The 25,023-nt window shown below is 37.2% G+C and overlaps 1 protein-coding gene across 1 annotated transcript in view; it reads left to right on the top strand.

Annotated features, from left to right (window-relative positions):
* The first annotated feature begins 10,356 nt into the window (after nucleotides 1-10,356).
* Nucleotides 10,357-25,023, top strand: part of LOC108573285 (pancreatic lipase-related protein 2-like) — a 20,259-nt gene continuing 5,592 nt past the window's right edge. Inside the window, exons 1-4 of the mRNA XM_017935682.1 lie at nucleotides 10,357-10,727; nucleotides 15,148-15,422; nucleotides 15,823-16,097; nucleotides 21,619-21,637. Of these exons, the coding sequence (XP_017791171.1) occupies nucleotides 10,559-10,727; nucleotides 15,148-15,422; nucleotides 15,823-16,097; nucleotides 21,619-21,637 (738 nt within the window). The 5' untranslated portion in view covers nucleotides 10,357-10,558. The remainder of the gene's footprint in view (nucleotides 10,728-15,147; nucleotides 15,423-15,822; nucleotides 16,098-21,618; nucleotides 21,638-25,023) is intronic.

Here is a 25,023-nt window from a genome sequence, read left to right on the forward strand (position 1 = left end):
TAGAATTTTCAAACTCGAAGGTGATTTATTAGGAAAATTTCTGTTTCACCTATGTACCGTAGTGTTCCATGTGAAATTGATGCACGTGGAAACAAACCACTTCATGACACCAGACGGACACGTGTCGGTATTGGGAACAGGACTTTATGAAATGCGGGAGGATTTAAGGTGAGCTTAAGGGAGCCACCTATGTCCTGAAGGTAAGGAATAATGGAGGATCGTAATTATTGTAGTACACTTTAATTCGAATTTGTGCAGTTTAGAAAGACCCTGACTCGAATTAAAATAGTTTCAGAAATTTATAGAATATCACGAATATAAACGAAGAAAAAGATCATTAAGAAGAACAGACGGAGCATTAAAATCTCCATTAACCCTTTGACTACGAAACGCGTAAATATACGCCCTCTACATTTTTCTTACTTAACCCTTTCATTACTATTGCCGCCTATAGGCGTTTTGAAATTTTGCTAGCAATCATCGTTGGAGCCTTTTGGTGCACTTCCACCTTAATTCAATGTCGTATACCTCTCTCCTATCTTTCATTAGTTTTTAGTCATCCTGCCTCCTTTCCTTAACTGTAAACAAATCCGCATCATCCTAACGTTAGTCACCCGGAAACCTAGACCTCCACATCATCCTTTACTCATCGCTGAACCTAGACCTCACCGCCTCTCCCTACATTCACCTCTGAGACCAACCCCTACTCTCGTACTTACCGAACCTATATCTAGAAACCTTTTCCGTCGAAACGGCAGATTTTTGTCTAGTGGTCTTCACGCACCGAACGTCACCGAACTGTCTAATAAAGTCGAATAGTACTACGCGCAGAATAGCTCCCTTATTTCGCCCCAGTTTCCGTCAGGCTCTCCTACCGCGTACCTATTGAATATAATAAACCAACGCAAGGAATCGCGAACCGCGGAATACAACATCAATACTTCATTTTATCCTTACGCACTTCCATCTAATTTAACAAACCGACTTTTAAAACGTTACGCGAAATAAGAAATTCTGCAGCCGCGGTTCAAAATTTACCGTCAGTCATCCACGTTACGCGTTAAAATCTGCCGTAGCGAAAGGGTTAAATGTGATCATATTTTCTACTTTGATCTTATTAACGTTTCAATTTATCCATCAAATAATTCTCAAACTTTATTGGAAGTTACCTTAACGTATTTTCTTTTCTTTTATTGAATTTCACTCAATTTTCGCTTTTGTAAACTGTAGTTTGAAAGCAAAAAATTTCAGCTACTAAATTCTACTAAAATCTGCTTGTTGAAATTTAACAGAAAATTATTTCACACACGAATGCAAAATTATTAAGGTTTTAAAAACAAAAATTATTTAGTAATTGAAGTCAGGTAATTATTTTTTACACGAACATAATGGGTGTCCTAGCACTTATGAACGATTCTTTTCAGTATTATTAATTTTTTAATGGTATAGAATTAACGAAAGCTATATAACGCACAAATGATAGAATTAATCATTTTATTGGAATTACTTGTGGAATAAAAGATTCATTAGAAGTAATCGCTGTTGCTGTAGTACGACATGAAATATCAATTCTTGCATTTCAGACATCTAATGAAATCTTTTAAATAACAATAAATTAACTTGTTAATTTTAGAATGACAATCTAACGTTATTAGTTGAACTAATTTCTTTCGTAATCTAATTTATTCTTAATTCAATTATTAGGTCGTCCGGAAATAAATTGCGGTTTTCTGTTATGTCATATTTAGGGCTTTTCTATACTATGTTTATTAAGTGACATACCATTTGAACGCGTAGACGTCGCTCTACCATATAAGCGATACACTTTTGTTTTTCACCGTCCTTTGTTCTGAGTGCAACTGAAAAACGTAACAATGGACAAGAAGCAAATCGTACCATATTTTTATATGAATTTAAATCAGGACGTAAAGCCGCGGAAACTGGCCGCAATATCAATCGTGTAGTCGGTGAAAGCAGAACTAATGATTATAATGCATAAAAAGTTATTTGTTAAACAAGCAAGTTTAATAACGCCCGCCCGCACGTATCACAATTCACGATTCGCGAAGATACACGAATCGGGTTGTGAAACATTAAAACACCCTCCTTATTCCCCCGACTTGTCCCTTACAGATTACCATTTTTTTAAACATTTCGATAACTTTTTGCGAGAAGAAATCTTCCGCAATAAAGAGGATGCTGTAAATACCTTCGTGGAATTTATTAATTCTAGAACTCCCGATTTTTATTGTAACGGAATAGGAACTCTTGTAAAACGTTGGAAAAAGTGTATAAAATCATTCTAAGCTTTAAATCTCATGTACAGAAACCGCAATTTATTTCCGGACAACCTAATAATAAAAAAATTATAAGAAGTTCTTTCTCCATCTCTCTTCTTACATTAATTGTATTTATATTTTCCAACTAAAGTGTGCCGACTCCCTAATTAATTACCAAATCCTGTGGAATTGGTTTAATAATAAGATGTGAGTGATGGCGTGAATGTAGTGAGTATATCGTATGATCTCGAGATTTGGTAAACGAACGGATCATACAGAGTAACTAGGTGTAAAACAGGTGAAGCGCGTTGCTACTGATATCTGAGAGTACGTGAGAATTTATTGCGAGATATATATAGAGAGGGACAATCAAATTATCAATATTTCTTTTACGTGTATATATAGTTACTGTTGTTATAAAATATATTCCTATTTAACTTGTTGACAAGTGTTATACAACCACAAATCCCACACAGTTATCGCTATTCTCTAATTAAACGTTGAAAAGTGGCGAATTAACATTTCTCCTAGTTCCATTACCGATTAGTCAGAACGAACCACCTAGAATCTATAAAAATAACCGACGTACATATAATTTACGACATGATTGATATTGGTGAGCACTGGTAACGGTATCAGTAACGAAAATATCGGAATAAAAGTCGTAGGTCGAGGCGTTGTCTATAAAAACTTCCCATCGTGATAACGCCTCTTTTTTTTCCTTCTCTTCGAGTCGGTGACGTTACGAGAATTGATAAAGAGTTTAATTGAAAAAATCATGTTGTAAGATAAAGTTCGTAGAATCACGAGTGAATTTTAATTACGTGGTTGGAGTGAGGGGTCATCTTAGTGAATAGTACAATAGGTTAATATGAACGACCAATCAATGGTAATTATGTTGTTTTTCGTTAATTCGACAAGATCGTTTCACGAAGGAAATAACAAGCGAATATGTTCATACGTGCAACGATAATATTTGTATCTTATTTTTGGAAATTAATTTTTTGTATAGAAATGTTGTATTGTAGGAAATTATATGGAATGTAATAATATTAATTCATGTTCATATACTACATTAAATTAATTATACACGCGCTGTTAATCCAAAGAGATTCCCATAAATTAGGCGCTGTTATTTGAAGGCATAGCGCAATAATCCGCGTTATAATTTCATTTAATTTAAGTCTAAAGCTAGGTTAACTGGAATAAAGACAGGAATGAAGATGTGAGTAGTGTAAGAGACAAAATAGCAATTCATGTATAACCGGAAGTCCTCCTAAGCCGTAAGGCACTGAGTATGTATAATAAATAATAATAATTAATTATATGGAATATAATTTCCTACTGGACATTATTATATTACAATTTTCATAAATATTGTAAACAGACATTTATCGTTCTAGTTTTCTTTGCAATAAGTGACGTTCAACACAGAAAATATTCGCACGTCTTTAAAGTAATAATCGACGAGAGAAAAAATAACGTTCGCCTTCGATTTTCCGAATTTTTCGATTTTTCGATTTTCGCGAAGTTCTACGACACCGGGGAAATTGAATACAAATCACAATTTAACGAGATTGTACTTTACATCAGGCTTCGTTCTTCCTTCTCAAAATTTTCGTTACTATTTTATTCTTCGTTCTTACATTCACATTATCATTTCATTCTTCGTTTCAAAATTTATTCCTCGTTGCAACATTTCCATTACCGTTTTATTCTTCGTTGCCAAATGAAATTATTTTACTCTTCGTTTAAGTATTTCATTCCTCGTTTCCAAATTTTCACCGTTCTTTTATCCTTCGTTTCAAAATTTTCATTATCATTTTATTCTTCGCCTCAAGAGTACAAAACGTTAATAAACATCAGTTTGCATTCACTTCTATGGTACTTCTCTTTCCCACTTTGCAACAAACAACATTCAGCGAAACACAAAACCTTTATTGCTTTAAAAAATAGAACCACTTCTCCTTTTCATCGAAGAAATCAAACATATCTGCACACTTCAATAAACAAAATAAAACCACATTTTACTCTTGTACAAACAATTTTCCTACTCTACACATGGCAAAATGTCCAAATGTACAGGAATTCATTCACATTTCTCTGGTTCAAAAAATGTTCATTTCGTTAAATTTCAGAAGTTCGTTGACAGACGTTGAACGTTAGAATTTCCCGATTTTTCCGCAATTATGCTCGTACCTGCGTTAGAGGGATTCCCTATTACGAATACTTGCGTAAATGAATGGGGATCCGATAGGGCAATGTAACAGGGTAACAGGGGTTAGAAGGAGTGTTCCAAGGGTCCTGAAGGCCCCTTCGTCACGGAACCAACTGTCAGCCATGTTTACGCGAACCTACAGACTTATGCACGCGTTTCCATTAGCCTAGAACGGGCGTCCAAGTGTTTTTCACGAATCTGCGAATTTTCTATTCCGCCGGAAATATAACGAATAGAGGCACAATTCTCGAGAAATGTTGATCTTAGGTAAAAGTGACCTATAATTGAAAAATTACCAAGTATTTCATCTACGGTGTTTGTTGCTATTTGCAGGTGTAACAAGAATAGAAGCATTCTTAATTATTGAACAATATAACTGTAACTATATGTTTTCATTTTTTATTATAATTTGCTATACGAATTGTTTACTATTTTCTCGTTTTGATTTTGTACGTGCAAAATGTAGCACACTCCGGTAAATAAATAATAGGAAGTCTTGTTTAATTTCTATATTGCAGCAAAGCGAGGGATTGAATTCAGTATTAACAAGAATAAATGATATATCGTTGGCAATACGTAATTCATTGTTAATGTAAATTTATAAATATGAAATTTGATTTTTCGCCGCACGAGTGAACAGTAATATTGAAAATACACCCTCGCAAACGTGCACGTTGAACCTGAACGCAAGCAAAAAGACTGAAAAGTAATTGCACGTTTAGTAACAATACTTATGTTGTAAATATAGAATTTACAAAAATATTATCAAATAACAAACGTAAAACGGTTGTTCCTAACGGTAGAAATTTTCTGTGTACCTACGATCGAAGAAAATGCGTAACAATTTAACAAATTCCTCTATTTTACATAACCTACCAAGGAACCATGAAATTCGTTTTAAAGCACACACCTGTAACAAACTGTATACACCTGTCAGACTGTGCAGAACACAAACTGTACCTACATCAGACTTCAACTACAATAAAAAAACGGGAAAACTAAAAATAAGTAATTTAAGGCTCGTTTAAAACGAAGATTTCTGAAAAAAAAAAATTAGGAAACTTCCTCGAAAATCAGAAATCCAATGTTTCGTTATTTATTTACAATTTGTTATACCTAAGTATGCATTATATTTCTGTATTTTTCCGTTTGCAAATTAACATTTCTGAAAAATTCGTCGTCTCACGAAAACGACGAATTTTTGCACCAAGTAAGTAACAACATACGCGGATAATTTTGATCAATAATTAACCAATTGTCATTTAGAATTTAGCAATCGAAGATGAAGATAGCTGAAAAATTTGCAATTAAATAAACTATTTACAGATGAAATCGAAGAATGTCCCTTCAGCCCGTCGTTCAACCGCTTCTACATCCCCAAACAGCCTAAAGGAGCCATTTGAACGATCGCTGTACCAAACCCTCCGTCCCCGAACAATTGAACCCCGTGTAAAGGGGACAACTGTGACGTTTTGACAGCCCTAACAGAGGTGTCATTCACAGGTTTCAGGGCAATCACGATGCAACCCTCTTACGATTCGGTTATCCAGCACCCAGAAACAGTCAGGAGTCGATTGGCGACGTTCAGGGTGGTTTTGCAACATCCCCCGAGCAAACACGAGAGACATCTGAGGGGTGTTCGCGATTAGGATGGTATAATACCATAGGAGGAGGTTTCTGCGGGGGGTTGAACGCCGATGGGGGATGTTAAGTGAATTGGTTTCGATTTACCAGGGCAACTACGCTTGAAAGGAACCCCCATCGCGGCGACTATTGATCGAGGACGCTCCTCGAGGCACGCGTATATCGATCGCTCGCCACGTTCATTCAGGTTTCTCTGGAGCTCTCCACCTTTTCTATGGTTTCTATGTGACCTTTTTGTGTGTCACGGTGAATGGCTTTCTTTCTTTGTTCAGAGTGTTTATGTAGTTTCATGAGGCTGATAATTGTTCTCGCTAGGGGAGTGCTGACTATAGTTACTCTTAACAATACAGGTTTTGCATTGCAAATTCAATTTTTTGCAAATCAAATTCACACTTTTGCAAATCAAATTCAATTTTTTGCAAATCAAATTCAACTTTCTGCAAATTAAATTCATCCTTTTGCAAATCAAATTCAACATTTTGCAAATCAAATTCAACTTTTTGCAAATCAAATTCACCCTTTTGCACTCTAAATTCAACACTTTGCAAATTAAACTCGCCCTTTTGCATTTTAAATTCAACCTTTTGCAAATTAAACTCGCCCTTTTGCATTTTAAATTCAACCTTTTGCAAATTAAATTCACCCTTTTGCAAATTAAATTCAACTTTTTGCAAATTAAATTCACCCTTTTGCAAATCAAATTCAACATTTTGCAAATTAAATTCAACTTTTTGCAAATCAAATTCAACATTTTGCAAATCAAATTCAACTTTTTGCAAATTAAATTCACCCTTTTGCACTCTAAATTCAACATTTTGCAAATTAAACTCGCCCTTTTGCATTCTAAATTCAACTTTTTGCAAATTAAATTCACCCTTTTGCAAATCAAATTCAACTTTCTACAAATTAAATTCACCCTTTTGCAAATCAGATTCAACATTTTGCAAATTAAATTCAACTTTTTGCAAACTAAATTCACCCTTTTGCACTCTAAATTCAACATTTTGCAAATTAAATTCACTCTTTTGCACTCTAAATTCAACTTCTTGCAAATTAAATTACCCTTTTGCAAATCAAATTCAACTGTTTGCACCCCAAATTCAATTTCTTGTAAATCGAATTCACCCTTTTGCAAATCAAATTCACCCTTTTGCACTCTAAATGTGTAATTTTTTAAATACTGTTTATTGCATGTTTATAAGAATGAATTAATAAACGATTCCTTTGCCCATCCATAGTTGTATTATTATTTAGATTTGCAAATTTAGTATTTCTAGAGAAGGTACCTAAATCGTACCTTTTCCATGATATCAAACAAAGGCTTGTAACAAATTCATCTGTCTTCGGAAAAAGTGTTTTTCTTAAACGATAAACTACAATATCCAATGTTAGCTTGTGAATAAATCAGTGCGAAATAGAAAATAATTGGTATGTTTTTGAAGTAATTGGTAAGTTTCTGTCAATTATAAGGTCATCCCATAAGTAAGCGAAATATATTTAGAATACTTATATTCATAGAAATATTATAAAAACATTTACAAGCAAATTCTATAGCAACGACATAATGATCTTACCAGAAAAACAGGAAAAAGTTGTAGAACAACAAGATCCTTACGTTTCTTTTTTTTTACGAAGCTTAAAGGCTCGTTGGAAATATTGATCTAAATTACAAAATTCGACACGAACTTACGGTACGACCTAATACTTCTCAACTCCATTTCGGTTGCCATAAGTCGTGCAATCTGGCGCAATCTTCCGTCGTAAAAGCTTTTGCTAAAGCTGTTTCTGCGTCAACAAACTGTACAAGCAATAAACCACCATAAATTGATAGGCGCGTCCGACCGCCTTTGATCAGTCTTAATTAGTCGTGAATTAGGACAGCGGACAGTTCAACGGAGTCGTTTGTTCCAGAACGTTTCACGTCCAAGAAAGAGTTGTCTGTCTGGATTCCGTGAACCAGTTAAGGGGTACCATACACCTGGACGCTTGGAAAGAGCCCTTCAAGTATTTTTCCCTAGCAAACTTCTAAGAAATTTCTAAACTTTGACCTAATTCCTTTCTTTAATTTTCTTTCTTAATCAAATGAAAGTAAATATTAATTATCGGTCGTCCATCAAATTCGTTAATTTTAAATTCGAATACTTCAAAAACTTGCCAATCTTACTCCCAAGAAACTGCTTCAAATATTCCTCAAATAATCCAGTCGTCCATCAAATTCGTTAATCTTTAATTCGAATACTTCAAAAACTTCCCAATATTATTATTCCCAATCTTATTCCCAAGAAACTGCTCCGAATAGTCTTCAAATGATCCAGTCGTCCATTCGCTAATTTTGTAAAAAAAACTTCCAGTGTTACATTATCACTATTATGTAGGTCATCCCATAAGCTCCAAAAAACCTTTAAATTTGATTTAGAAAGAAAACATAAGCGCCTTCCCATTCTACAACTTTTTCCTATTTTCTCTTCTTTTTGGTAGGACCATTATGTCGTCGCTATAGAATTTCCTTGGATTTTCATTAAAATATCTTCAACTTGAAAGATGACTTGATATTTAAAATGTTTCTCAAATAATCCACTAATCGACTAAACAATTCCATCAATTACAGCTTCCCAAGTCCTCCATCGATTCTTTAACGTCACGAGAGACTCTCTGTTACGACAAATCGCTAGAAATGTATAATACGTACACCGGAAAAAAATATTTCTGAAGGAAAGCAACACGTCCGTGAGCCGAAAGAGGAGACATAACCTCCGCTTCAGAGGGTCTAGAGTGGTCCGTCCGGTTCCGTGAGGAAGCTCTCCGCATTCAACTCGACTTTGTCGCCGGCCAAGGAAAGCAGAGCGACGAGACAGTGGAGTGGGGCACGATAAAGCGAAGCTGTACACATTTTTCAGTGATTAGTGCACGTTGCTTGCTCGATCGGTGAACTCGTCTACGGTCCTCAGCGACTGTCCGTGACTTTGAATCTTCGAGCAATTATTCCCGCGAAAACTCGGGGCCAAATTCGGCCGACCGGCGTGAAATATCGCGGGACATTGTGATTTTAGGTAAGAGAAACAAAGTTTCTTCAGTCGAGATTTTTGTTTTTGCAATTTCTTGTACTTTTTCGTCTCATAAATACGAGGTTCGCATATCTCGCGAGTGAAGAGAAAAATTGAGCTTGATTTAACCGGCGTTGAATTTCTATTGAAAAATGATTACTTTTTTTCGAGATTTTCAGTGGTTCTTGGTAATTCCATTTACGTTGCATCGAGGATTTTTTCAAATGGTACCTTGTTTAAGTGTAATTTGAATTTTTAGTGAAACAGAAATTTGTGTGATTTATTTTCCGGAGAGTTTGTTAAATGGATGCAGTTTTTAAACGATTCCAGAGACAAAGGAAAATTCACCGGAGTTTTCAAATTCGAATTCAAAGAGTGCTTTCCTGGTTCCATTTAGGCGTTAAAAATTCCAATTAATTTGAAAAAATTGGTTTTCAATAGATAGTATCGAATCGTGCAAGTAGCAAAGACGTTACTTTCTTTACTGTCAAATAACAACAGGCCTTTTCTTCACTTAGCGTGGAACAATCATGAACAATTATTCCACTTGCTCGTAAATCTATTGAAAGTAAAAGTACGTAAAAAATCATTCTTTAGAAATTAATTTAGCAACATCGTTGAAAGGTTGCGATAATCATTTCAATCGATCATGTCGTAATTACAATATTTCTATTAAAAATCAATTTTTGCCCACTCTTCTCTATAAATAACGAATGTCGAACGTATTTCAGAAGATGTCATCGCGAATTCGTCGCAACTCGACGCTGGAAGAAAAATAGCATGGAAAATCGTGGGAAAAAACAGCCTGTGACGTCGTTGAACTCGTTTCGAGCAAGTTTTCTCAAGAAGATCAAGGTCGTCTCTGTTAAATACTCCGCCAGACAGCTTTTATTTTGCAACGAACGATCCGTCACCGAGCTATCGCCATTTACGTCAATCGATTTTTCCCCAATATCACCGCTTTCTGTTGTCTAGACGTCGGGATTGAGGCTTTCAAGACCGAAGAAACATCGTTTTAATGTGATTTTTCACAAAAACTTCCTGTGTTTCTTTCTACTCTTTTTTTTTATCAATTTTGTGAAAATTCGTGTACTGCTTGAACAACGATAAATTCTTCTTGTGTGCTCCTCTTAGGGACAAGTTTTGATAAATACCTTTCTTCGCCGACAATTCGAGAGGATTTTCAAGTGAACTGTTTTACGCTGTTCGTATTAATTCCATTGAAATCTGAAGAAAGAAGAATCATGAAGACAGAAGAGGAGGAGATTTTCTTTGAAGATGTTCACTGAAGATGCGACAAAGCGTGCAAACTGATCGTTCACGTTGTGCTTTATTCGTCGAGTAATTTCGAGTAATCGAGAGGATTGTACAAAATGTTCATTAACGAGACGATGCTGATTCTCGCGTTCACCGCGAACATGATGGCGACGTTACCTGAGAGAACGGGCTCTCAGGCTTTGAACAATAGCGTAGAGAAGAGCAACGTGTCGACGACCACGTTGTCGCCGGAGGAAGAGGAGAATCAGTTTGATTTCGAGGATCGTAAGTAAATTGGAATTTTTGTTTCCTTCAGCGAAGCTTTGGTATTTAATTGTTTGAAACCATTTGAAAAGTGATTTCGCTAAGTTTAGAGCAACTTTACTTCGATTTTCCTCATTTCCTTGATTTTCTTTCGGAAGTCAACATCTCAGAAAAAGAATTTCACTAAGTTTAGTTACTTACAATTTTTTTATAATTACTTAATCTTTGAAATTTTGAGCAAGTTTTCTTTGACTTTCATTTGGAAGTCAGTATCTCAAAAATAAATAAAACTTCACCGAGTGAGTTTTACAAAATTACTTAAGTCCGAATTCCGAGCAATTTTTCCTCGACTTTCATTTGCAAGTCAATATCTGAAAAAAAAGAAAGAAAAGAATTTCACTGAGTTTAGCAATTTAAAATTTTCATACGCAGCTTAATTTAACCCTTTGGAACCTGAGCAATTTTTCTTTCTAAATTTTCTCGACTTTCCCCGAAAGAAAAAGAATTCCACTGAGTTTAGTAATTTGAAATGTTGATATTTCACTCTTTGAAACCTGAGAAATTTTTCTTCGTGTTTCTTAATTTTCTCGACTGTCGTTCGGAAGTCGATATTGAAAAAGAAAAAGAACTCCACTGAAGTTAGTAGGTTAAAATTTTTACACACACACACAGTTTAACTTAACCCATTGAAACCTAATGAATTTTCTCCAATTTCCCGAATTTTCTCGACTTACATTCGGAAGAAACAAATTCTACCAAATTCAGTGGCTCGCAATTTCTACGACCAAACTCCGCCCGAAATAAATATCGAGCATTTAACACTCGAGTTCGCTTTGCGAAAACATGCTCGAAGTGTGTCGAGTTTTCGTTGAAGAGAAAAAAAGGGAAGTGACACTTTATAACGTAGCGAATGATAAACGTTATTCTCGCGAAGAGCAGATATGTATTCCTCGTGAATTATCATCTCTCGCATTAATATGCCCCGGCACGAGATTTCTCTCGAGCTTTTACGTCAATAGACATCCAGAACGCGATACAATTACTCATACGAGACGTGAACGGCTAATAAAAGAAAACGATCTATGGACATATTAACGATTCTCAATTGTACGTTATATCTCTGCTTGCTTCTAATTTTAACAACAGCCTTTGACTTTCTAACGTTAGAAAGCTCCACGTTTGCTCGAACATGTTCCATAATTTCTGCTTTTTCTGCAATTATTATGGAACGAATGGAGGAACGTGCGTTGAATCGCGGTAGTCACGTGCGTGCAACCATGATCGGTACCCTAATCGTTAATCCAGTTCGAAGACAAAACAGTCGCGGAGCCTTCGAGGAACTGATAGAGTGCATCGTGCAGAGATAAAATGTTAAACGCGAGATAACCCCTGGCGAGCAAATAAATTCGTTTGTTACAACGTCGGTCTATTGTAAACAATGATACTAAAGCCGACACTACGCGATACTACGCCACAGCAGCCGACAGATACAAGCGTTTGGAATAATCACGGCCATGTTTCTAATTTCCGATACCAATTATCGATCTACTACTCTTACATATGCATAGGTAGAAGTGAAGTAAGTTGGAAGCAAGGAATTTCTTTATTTATGGATTAACGCGAGATGGAAAATGCTGACGATTCGAATTCGAACGACATTCAGCAATTGCTCCATTGAGGAAATCTAAATTTTCAATTAATTATTCGCGATCAAATTGACCAAATTTCATTTTTTATATTCCCGATTGATGAAATTTAACGATCGATTAAATTGGTGAAATGGGTTTGTGGGTGACGGGAGAATAGACGTATAGTTGGGGCCACGATATAGCGAGGTCGTAAATTAAACTCTCGCGAATCGGCATCGATTGATGTTGCGGCACTCAAGGCCGTGTGTTGCAGTCTGTTTGAGGGTTCCAACAATAAACGAATATGATTTGGTACTTCAAGTAGAAAATGGTATTTCATTTACAAATGGAAAATATGTTAATATTAAAGCTACACAATCCTTTTGCATTTTCTATCTGTATATAACACGAGCAGGTAAATGAAGATGTTAAAGACCTCAATAAGACCTTTACTTGTAACCGTACTTCCAAAAGCGGCTTCCCCCAGAGGGAGAAACCCTAATTTCTCCTAGCTGCATGCAGTTTTCAGTAAATATATTAGAATCAGTTTGACTTTCGCTGGATACAAGAATTCTTTGTACGGTCCTGACCATGGTTTCAAGTACTTATCTGCTCGTATTTCTGTCAATTTCGGGGTCCCGGCAGCTAAAACATGTTTACTTTGACGCCTAACCGATTTTACGACCTCGCTATATCGTGGCCCCGACTATACTCGTGCTCGCGCTTGAAATCTTTTATTTCCGAAAACCCAGACGAGACGTCTGATGTCGCTCGTGCGACATTCGGCGGTTGAATCCCTTCGCGTCGTCGGTCGGGATCCTGGCTGCCCTCGGAACGGATCTCAAGTGTCTCCCAGGACAGCCATCCTTTATCGGCCCGCCGCGACATCGACAACGGCGAAAGACACGTCCGTTGCGTGCGTCTCGCAGTCTCGATGGTGTTTACAATGTGGCGCCGTGCGCGCTGCATGGGCCGCTACAGGTTAAATTTGATTGGCCGCAGGGTGGTGTTTTCGAACACCCGGGGTCTAGCAAACCTCCGGTATCCTGAGCTTCGAACGCACTACGCTGCGGCCAATCCTGGGCGAAGTTCCAAAGTAAGGTGTAAGGCCTTCTTGCGGAACGGGGTACCGGACTGCTTGGCACGCGGCATGGCAAGGGGCGGATGCCATTTCCCGCTGGAATTAGCAACCCCACCACCCTGAGCTTTAGCAGCCCGGTGAGCGCAATCGTGAGGGTGTGCAGGCTACTCTTTAGGAGTGCCAAAACGACAACACCTTTCCTCTCCTTTGTCACCAACATCTCCTCGTCCATCCTAACCATTACCTTCCCTCACGATCCTTCGCCTGTAACAGGGTCAGAGCGCAGTACTTGCGTGTACTGGTGAGTCCGCCTTCCCGTGGTTCCCCGTAGATGCGGTGGCAGTCGGGGTATTTGCTCGGTTTGACTGACAACGTAACGAAAGGGCTCATACGCTGAAAACGCTCAGCGGCGTGGCTGAATTTTTCCATCGCCCGTCTCCTGGCGGTGACTAGCTAGTTGTGTAGATTTTCTGCTGAACGGAGGTATAAGACAGAAGTCTGAGGAACCCCAAAGTCCTCTTTAGGGCGGCAAACACTATATAGGTTAAATTTGATTTATGGATAAGTGACGAAAGTGATTTATGGAACTGATTAAAATTCAAGTAATCCTGATTAAATATTAATCACGAAATTGGTAAGTTTAGTTAATAATGAAATGATATTGGGTTGGCCAGAAAGTTCGTGTGGTTTTACGGTTGCTTTTGATACTTGGAGCTCCTATGCCACTTCCCGTGTCGTGTACCGAGGATTATTTTTTCTTTGTTCGTTGGCAATCTCTTGTGGTTGACCAGAGAGTGGTGAATCGTAAAGTGAAAAATCCCCGGAACGAAATCTCGCAAACCACTTTTGGCATACGCATTCTTCGATGACATTCTTATTGGATTATGGGAGTTATTGGTTGTTAAATAATTAATAATCCTTATTTTAAACTATAAACTTTTATTAGACACAAGGAAGGTTCGCTTTTCTACTTGATGGTAAGAGCACTGTCTACGGACTGAGAATTCTCCTACACACTTAACACTTACACCTACACCTACACACGTACACTTAAGACTTTTGGGTGAAAAAGGACCTAAGACCTTACACTACCGGCCAAAAGTTTCGAATCACCTGCTGATTTACGGTAAAATTGAATCCGCTGCTAATTTTTTATAGATTTGAAATCGATGTTGCGGAGATCGATAGTATTTTACCTTATTTCGATTGATTTGAGCGAGGAAGTATTGGTTAAAATATTCTTCAAATTGCTAACTTTATTCTGGAAATTTTTGTATAACTTGTAATGCACACTGATTCCAAACATTTGGCCGGTAGTGTATGTGTAATAATTTTTCTTTCCAACGCGACATATGCACCTGGACAATAAACGTTTAAAATAATGTCAAGGAACGTAAACTTGATAACAGCAAACATGACTAAGAATATAAAAAGGCGGTGGGTCAAAAGAGACCCGAAGACCGATCTAGGGTTAAGGAATTGATTTTACTGTTTCCTTTTTTCTCTGGTTTGCGTTTCATCGAGAATTTCAAATTTATAAAATTACTTCCTTCTTCGTCTATAAAATTCTTAATGTTTCCATCGATTCGACATTTTACTTACTTACTTACTCCAGTGTTTTTTAATCAAACGTCCACTCGTACTTTTTCCGTTAAAACGATCATTTCTCTTTTCGTTGAAACATTATACGTTTCGTGATTTTCTCCTTTTCCATTCTTCGTTCGTTTCACAGAATGGTACATGTGGCGATGCTTCGATCCTTATGGTTGTTTCTACATCGGTTCACCGTGGTCCGGAGAGAACAGACCAGTGTCCACGTTTCCAGATCGTCCAGACAGCATAAATCCTCGCTACATTTTCTTCAATCGCGACGTCCTGACGCGGAAACCGTCAGAGTTGAAAATCGACAAGTTTGAAACTATTCACGAAGCACCGTTCAGGAAGAAGAGTCAACTTTATCTCATTATCCACGGATTCCTCGACAATGGTGATAACTCGTGGGTCTTGGTACGTGATTTTTTCCTTTTCTTTGTCGCACACTGTATGTACCTCGCGCCGTATCATTTTTTGCCAACTTTATTAACACTGAAATTGTGAAAATTTGTTATTTCGAGTGCAAGAAAAATTGATACTTATGAATAATATAAAAAAGAAATATGGTATTACACAACAGTTAAGAGAAGTATTTATAAAAAAAAAATAAGTTGAAAATGTAGAAGAATACTTTAACAAATAAATGATTTTGTAAACAACTCGGTTATTCATGGAGCGAGATTAAAAAGATAGAGTTTATTCTGAGAATTGTGAAGGAGAAGATCCTTTCACAGCTTGAATTTTCTCGAAAAACAAGTTTCGTATGAACAAACTTCATTCCATATTTTTCATTTAAAAAAATGTCTTTTTACAGAGAACAAAGCAGGAATTGTTGATAAGAGAAGATTGTAACGTGGTGATCGTGAATTGGATCGGTGGAGCAGGTCCACCGTACACTCAGGCTGTGGCAAATACAAGATTAGTTGGCGCGATGACAGCTCGTTTAACTTATCAGTTAATTAAGGTTGGAGGAATAGATCCAGCGAAGATTCACTGCATAGGACACAGCCTTGGTGCACACACATGTGGCTACGTTGGTTACACACTCAGACAGAAGTATCAGTACAATCTTGGAAGAATCACCGGTGAGTTGATTATCTACTATATTCATACTTTCTTTCACGTGAATACGCAGGTTGCTTAAGAGAACGCTTAAGGGGGTATTCTGGTTTTGAATGCGATCTTTTAAGCAATCTTTAGGATTTTTTTTCAAAAGAACCGTTCAACTTTTTGCGGTAGAGTTTTGCACATACATTTATGGGTATTTCAAATACGTAATATATTTTTTTGAAGTAAAAACAATCAAAATTACAGGAGATATAGTTTGTTTTATAGAGTGTGCTTTACAAAAGGTGTGTTCACTGTTTACGTGATTCCTGGCCTTCTGCTGATTTAAAATTAAAAAATGAGGAAGAATCTTAATCGGTATAAATCTGGCTATGATCTGAACGAAAATAAAATAAAAATACTGATTATTCACAAAATGACAGCATTTTCTCATATTTTGCCGTCTTCAACGTATTAAAAGAATAAGAAAGAAGCGACGGATGTTAAAAATTTTGGTTCACGCGATAGCAAGATGTATCCCGAAGATTCTCTACAAATTTCAAGTCGATCGATAAACTAGAACTCGAGATATCGCGTGAACCGTTTGGAAAAATCAGGTTTCGAGAAAAACGCGTTTAAAGATTCGTCTATCCATTTCGTCACGGTACTAAACGGAACTAAATTAATTTCACGAATGCAAACAAATCCTTTCGCACACATATACTTTAAGGAAATGCGAAAAAAGAAATTGATTTTTTGAAAGTTCAAAAACAGAATACCCCCTTAACCCTTTCGCGACGGCGGAACTAAGCATCAGTACCAGCCACTAGCGGACAGGTCGTTGTGCCATTAGTGCACACCATGAGTGTCTCGCGTTTTTGGACCGCCCAGTATGTCCGTGTAAAATCTTAGAGGATTTCGTTGGAACAGCAGAGGACTTAAGGGTATATTGAATAAAGGGAATGTTGCTGAGGCCTTGTTCTGTATTTTAAAATAAATCTTCGCTTTGAGTTGTCGAGGCGCCAGCCAATGCGACGCGCTTAGTGGATGCCGGCTATAATCGGCGCTTGCCAGTGTGAAGCATGTAGTGGATGCCGGATATAACCGACGCTAGCCAGTGTGAAGCATTTAGTGGATGCCGGCTATAATCGGCGCTTGCCAGTGTGAAGCATGTAGTGGATGCCGGATATAACCGACGCTAGCCAGTGTGAAGCATTTAGTGGATGCCGGCTATAATCGGCGCTTGCCAGTGTGAAGCATGTAGTGGATGCCGGATATAACCGACGCTAGCCAGTGTGAAGCATTTAGTGGATGCCGGCTATAATCGGCGCTTGCCAGTGTGAAGCATGTAGTGGATGCCGGATATAACCGACGCTAGCCAGTGTGAAGCATTTAGTGGATGCCGGCTATAATCGGCGCTTGCCAGTGTGAAGCATGTAGTGGATGCCGGATATAACCGACGCTAGCCAGTGTGAAGCATTTAGTGGATGCCGGCTATAATCGGCGCTTGCCAGTGTGAAGCATGTAGTGGATGCCGGATATAACCGGCGTTAGCCAGTGTGAAGCATTTAGTGGATACCGGATATAACCGGCGCTAGTTGCGAAAGGGTTAAGAAAATTAACACATATTGTATATGGGAGTAGTTTCTTTAGAGAAACATTGCAACCTGCCTTCTGTGCTTCCCCTTCGTTCGGCATATTTAATAACTATCTATATAACTAAACTCCTTAATAACTTGAACACAAACACCTCTTAACACTTATCGACAATCGTACAAGTACCTCAGTCAATCTCGGTTAAGAACAGAGACTGTTGAATCAATATTCCTCGGTCGGTAAGGTCCGACCGTTTTTTACCAATTCCGGAGCGAACACCAGTAGGCTACGAGTATATACACGGTGCTCGCAACAATACGTTATATCATATTAATACCACAGTCCTGAACAAAATAATTCGTTAACATTTGAGTAATCTACTATTATTATAATTCATTAACAAAGTATCATAATAAATATCCAATTATAAATCTCGAAAATCAGAAACTTAATTATATTACAAATATTGTTAAAAACTACGCGACACATTGTTTTAACAATAATTTTCCTATTCAATTATTCTTTTCTCCTTTCTACGAGTGTATTCAATTTCTACAATCTATTATTTCATCACTGTCACAATTATTCGGGCTTATTTAGAAAATTTATGAGCTCCGGATGTTTAATAATAATAATCAATCGATAACTATAAATTTCAACACTTGAAAGCATCTACGTGTGTAACCAATAACACAGTCTCAAAAAAGATTCGTTAACACATTGACTGCCATGGGGGTCACCGGTGACCCGCACTCGACTTGGCTGCAGCGCCGTGGGGTCACCGGTGACCGGCGTCGCATAATAAAAAATTCACGTTGGCGCCATTAGCAAACCATGTAAAATGCGCGCGGCAGTCAACGTGTTAAAATTACAATTATCATACAATTTATCAATAAAGTATCATTAAAAATTTGCCGACACAATTGATATCACAATAATTAATAATTACAATCGAAGAATCACGTGAACGAATTTTCCAATCTCGCCTATAACGACAAAGTTACAAAAATAAATGAAAATTATCGTGCAAAACTTTCGTTTTAATCGATATCGTTTACGAAATCACCGCGGCGAGAATCGTTTCTACTGGAATATTCAGCGTTGAACTCGCGCGATCGCGCGTCTGACATCACGGTTGTCTCATTTCACTTATTTTGACGCGTGTTAGCGGGACGATCAATCGAGTCGAATAAAATTAGCCCCACCAGCAGTGTGGAACGAACGGAGACGTACGAAGATAGCCGATCGAATCAGAAATGATCAGGGTAACAGTTCAAGCAAGAGAAGAACGGCCGAAAATGCGTGACTCGCGGCCATTTTGTTCCGCGAATAACTGTTATAAACAAGTACAACGAAATTTAACGAAAATACGATAGAATATTTACAGAACGCCGAACGGAGAGATTGTGAGTGCTAGATTCGAGAATAATAGGAATAATAAACAAATGTATACATGAATGAAATTAAACAGCTACGAGAATAATAGGAGTAATAAACAAATGTGTACATGATGAAGTTAAATAGAAATTTTCTCTAAATAGCTACAATGGTACGAGAACATTTTTATGCATGATTTAAATGGTTTCGAACCGGTTATATATTTGTTTCTACTGTATGTTGTAGCAAACATCGAGGTGCATTAAAACATGCGTAATAAGGTGGCCTCAAAATGGCTTTGGATTCTAAAATTTTTAATCAAATGTGAAACCTTCTTTCATTTCTCGCCATTTTTTGCAGCAAAAAAATGTTTCTTCTACCTTATTCATCCTGTGAAATTATTTGAATTAGGTATAAAAATTTTCTCGTACCACCATAGCTGTTTATTTATACAAAGAAGACAATGGAGACAAATTTTCAGCCTACTATACTTTCAATAATAAATTCAACGAATTCACAACCTTTCATTAAACAGCACAGTTTATGGAAAACGAAGCCAGTGAAAATAGCAACAATACTAAGCTTCGATTTTAATAACAGTGTCATTCTAATATTTTTCTTCGAAATGATAACTCATCCCTAAGTCAGTCAAAAAGTGAGGAAATGTCAAGAAGAAAAATAATCTTCTTACGAGAACAATAATTGAAAATTTTAATAATTATTAAAGACTTTGCAGTAATAATTAAAATTTCTGTAACTATTAGCTATTTCTCCCTCTCGCAGAATCTCTAACACAAAAATTCTCACCCTGCGTTACATTCGATAATAAATTAAACCAATTCACGAACTTTCTCTGGACTATATGTATATCTTATGGACCGCGAAAATAATAATTTTCAGTGGCTTATACGAGAAATGTTAAAAAACTAAATAAGCAATACCATCCTCCAAGTATAAACAATACATTTAACATCATATCTCAAAAACCATCGATCCAATTTTCTTCAAACACTCAAAAATTGATTGAATTTCTTCTCAAACTACGAAACTCAAAATATCAACAACACGTTTGACGTTACACCCTAAAAATTGCCAAAACAATTTTCTTCAAACACTCAAAAATTGACTCAATTTCTTCTCAACCTACGAAACTCAAAATATCTGTATATCTTATGGACCGCGAAAATAATAATTTTCAGTGGCTTATACGAGAAATGTTAAAAAACTAAATAAGCAATACCATCCTCCAAGTATAAACAATACATTTAACATCATATCTCAAAAACCATCGATCCAATTTTCTTCAAACACTCAAAAATTGACTCAATTTCTTCTCAACCTATGAAACTCAAAATATCAACAACACGTTTGACGTTGTACCATAAAAATCACTAAAACAATTTTCTTCAAACACTCAAAAATTGACTCAATTTCTTCTCAAACTACAAAACTCAAAATATCAACAACACGTTTGACGTTACACCCTAAAAATTGCCAAAACAATTTTCTTCAAACACTCAAAAATTGACTCAATTTCTTCTCAACCTACGAAACTCAAAATATCAACAACACGTTTGATATTACACCCTAAAAATTATCAAAACAGTTTTCTTCAAACCGTTACACTCTAAAAATTGCCAAAACAATTTTCTTCAAACACTCAAAAATTGATTCAATTTCTTCTCAAACTACGAAACTCAAAATATCAACAACACGTTTGATATTACACCCTAAAAATTACCAAAACAATTTTCTTCAAACACTCAAAAATTGACTCAAATTCTTCTTAACCTATGAAACTCAAAATATCAACAATACGTTTGACGTTACACCCTAAAAACTATCAAAACAGTTTTCTTCAAACACTCAAAAATTGACTGAATCTCTCCTCAGAGCTGTAAAACTGAAAATATCCCCAAAAAAATCATGCAAGGTCTAAGCACAATATCCACACTTCCAACCTCTCCACGTTGAAACAGGAAGATTCTGCAGCCATCGCCGTGCATCATCCCTCCATTTCACTGGAACTCCCTCTTCGATGAGAACCTTTTCCCATTTCCAATCAATCCGACCATCTTTCCCAGCCCCTTTCGAGGCCATTGGTGAAGGGGATTCAATCAGATTGACCAGGCCAGTGTCACGTAAGCTATCGATCCCATCGGGAATTACCAGGATACCATGAATAAGGGAGAGATTGTTCGTTATCAAGCAGACGACAGGATCAGGGTGGATGATTTAGGGTGGCTAGGACACTCCTACCGGTTTCTCTCGCGTGAAACTTACTGGGTGGATTGTTTCGCGAGGGTTCGAGGGTGTTTGTTGACGCTCGAAGACACGCCCGAAGACAAGATTCGGTAAACAGAGGGACTAAGGGAACACGAAGGGATAAGAAGTAGCTTGCAGGGAGGATGTGGTTTGCGAAGGGAACGATAGAGGGGCTGACGAAGAGGATTGGGGTGAGTTTAGAGGGGTTAGATGGGAGATTTGCCGGATGCAGAGGGTTGTCGAGGATCGTTCTTAACAGAGTGTGTTGTTTCGTAGGAATTATTTAATCCTAGAACACCTAAGGTATTGAAAGGTTTAAGGTCAGCCCAAGGAAGAGTCATTTTTGGTTGACAAATTTTTTCTTCGTTATTTTTTCTGTTTTGACTACGTTTGTTTATGTAATACACTGATATGAAGCATGTAGAAAGTGTTACTATTACAAAACGACACTTCAAAGATTTAGGACATTCACGGCCTGGAGAACTATTATTGTTATTATTTAGAAGATTATTATTATTTAAAAGACACTTCACTTAAGGGGTCTTCCTACTGTGACGGATTAGAAAAATCCATTTCTTTTTTTTGCATTTTCTTATAGTTTAACATCTCGAAAATACGTCCAGGAAGTTTTAAAGCTTAATTCTGAAAATTGGCAGAGGTATATGCCTTCGAAGGAAGCGGTTTTATATAGTCTTAAACTGTAATTAAAACTTTGAACGCGTTTTTCTCGAAACAGCATTTTTGAAACTGGCTGACATGATTGCGAAAAGACCAGAAGTCCGATCCACTCGAAATTTGTCAGGTATATTCAGTACATGTTGCTTTATCGTTTGAACTAGAATTGTGCAAGTCTTTGCGGTCAAAAAACCATCGTTCTTTTTGCTAAAATCGAAAGCAATTTCTCTGAAACCTTGCCATTTCTCAATATTTTTTTATTATTCTGGTTCAGACGATAGCCACACGTATACAGATTAAGAATACGTTTGCATTCTGTATTTTGGATAAGTACAACGTCTGATATCGTGTCAGCCATCGGGAAGGATATTTTCCAAGACGCTCTCTTCACGGTGCTCCTATTTTACAACAAACGGATAGTTTCACTTATAAAAAATATTTTCGTGTTCTTAAAAGACGATAGAATAAACACACAAATTTGCAAAAGGATACGTGTAGCACTTGCTTCGTTTTAAATTTCCGAAAAATTAAGTTTCTCTCAGCCGTCACAACAGGAAGACCCCTTAAAAATATTTGACGTATGAAAGGGAAAACACGCTTATTTCTGAATTTTAGCGTAACAGCTTTACGTATCGCTGGTTGACATTCATAGTGGCATAATTCAAAAAAACGTCAATTGTTAGGGCTTGCGATTGATCTTTCGATCGTTCAAGCTTTGCCGGTTTTTGCAAGTGTGTGCTGACTAATGGTCTAAGGCTTCGAAGGACCAGTTTCTTGATCGAAACACAAAGTTTTCATTTTAGTCTCTCACTAAGAGACCGGCAGTTCGCCGCCGATCGTCACTTATTGGTGACGCACGCACTGAAGCCCCGTATTGCAATCGGGTCCCATTTCCAACTTTGCCTACATTTTTCGAGTTATGTCATTATCACTGTTAAGCAGCGATACGGTTCAAGATTATATTCGATTAGAGGGTCAATAGTTAGTTGTTATGTCATGAGTATACCGAAGGGAGATTATTTTGTGTTCGATCTTCGATTTAGATCGAAGGGTCGGATCTTTTTATTGTCGACTGAACAGTCGATAAGATAGAAGCGTCACGTAAGAATTACCACATGTCGCGGCGTAACATACACGGAACGTGGCGTTACATTCATATTACGCAAATGCGGAAGTGATTTTTCGGTCTGGCGAGATAATAAATTAAAAGGCCAGGCTGTAGAATGAAAGTGACCACTGTTCACAAACTACACTTAGAAAATGTTCACCGAGCGAGCATTTTACGTCTTCGTTTATGAGCCACTCTGCAACGATGAGTAAATATAAAAGAATAGCCAACTCTGGACAAATAGGTACAAAGTAAGAATTATTAAAGAGTATTTTCTTTATAAATTCTGAATATTCCAAACAAACGCTGAATTATTTACAATTCAGACACTTAAATTCAAAATATTCAAATTCTAATATTTAACTAAAAGAGAAATCAAAGGTTCCGAAATTGTACTACAAACGTCACAATTTTATTTTCAACGTTCGTTTCAATTTCACCATTGAGTATAAATGAAATTTTCTTCATTTCTGAGAATTTCCTAGCGGGCCACGGTTTATCACGCTCGTCGCTCAGCGTGAATCGGTCGAATTTCTCCCAAATCCGATAGTCGGAGCGCAAGAACGTAAACAGAGCGATTAGCTGGAACTTGCGTTCTATGTTACCAGAAGAAGAGACAAATTCTCGAACGCCAGGAAAAGATCAACATATTGTCCCAATTGTCCAAAATCACCAGAAATGTGTTCCAACTGTTTTAACGAATACCATGCTACGTAGTATAACGTTGTGAAAAAATTTTCATCTGTAGTTAACTACCTACAGTGGCCGAAAAAAGCATTCATACGCCCTATAAGATGGAATAACTTTTTTAAAATTGGGCCAAACGACTTGAGGTTTTTTGAGAAGTTAGAAAGACTAGTTTACTAGATGACGTGTAAAAAATTGTTGAAAAAGCTGCAATTAGTCGGGATCGCGAAGAAAACAGCCTCACCTCACCTCGCGCCTCATCGAAACACCGCTCTCACACGATTCGCACACGCTCGCGCTCACGACAGACGCAGAGCCGTCGTCTTTCGGTAGCTTTTGTCTCGCTACCGCTACGCTAGACCGCCCCACATACGTAATAATCTCAATTTTCTCTCTTGGCCCACAAAGCCAAAAGGTACACCTGTCCCCCGATTTCCACGGATGATCGGTTCCTCAGAATACCGTGCAAATCGAAATCATGGCTTTTTGTATGAAAAACCGTGTAAATCGGGGAAAAAAGAAAATGCGCATAATTTAGTCAGTGATTGAATTAAATTCATTATTTTAAATGTAAAATGAAAATAAAATAAAAATGAAAAAGAAAAAATATTCAGGGTCAGGGTTTAGTTTCGAGCGAGCGATCGACGAAGGCGAAAATAGCCGGTCGCCAATGAAAGATCCGCGGCGGCAGCAAACTTTACGTTACAATATGAATGCTTTTTGTGTGCAAAAAAGGGGGAAATTCCGTTCATTTTTTGGTTTAATGCCAGTGTTAACAAACGAACGGTACTAAAACATGACTGTACAAATATGTGCGCAGCATAAACTTTTATTTTTAACAGTTTATATTTCTGAAAAGCCGTTATTTTGAAAACCGTGTAAAAGTGAAATCGTGTAAATAAAGTACCATGTAAATCGGGGGATAGGTGTATTTAGTATCTGGCCCTCCAGAAAAAAAGTTTGCCGACCCCTGGTCTAAAACCATTCGCCTTCCGAGGGTTAACGTAACCTCCACCGTTATTACCACAATACACACCTAAATACGCCGATGATCCTCTATCGGCTAACTAAACAGGTAATTTATATTTTATTTAACTCGTCGTTCCATTTGTTGAAAATCTACGGCGTAACACGTGTGAAACATCACGTGCAACGCTTGGAGGCAACACGAACACGAATGTCCAAAGGCGATGAAAGTGTGGTTGGTTGGTTACAGCAACGTTCAACGAAACTCCTCACGTTTCATTCGGTTTCTCTGTT

This window comes from Habropoda laboriosa, unplaced genomic scaffold, assembly GCF_001263275.1.
Source record: "Habropoda laboriosa isolate 0110345459 unplaced genomic scaffold, ASM126327v1 scaffold134, whole genome shotgun sequence".
Classification (NCBI taxonomy): domain Eukaryota; kingdom Metazoa; phylum Arthropoda; class Insecta; order Hymenoptera; family Apidae; genus Habropoda; species Habropoda laboriosa.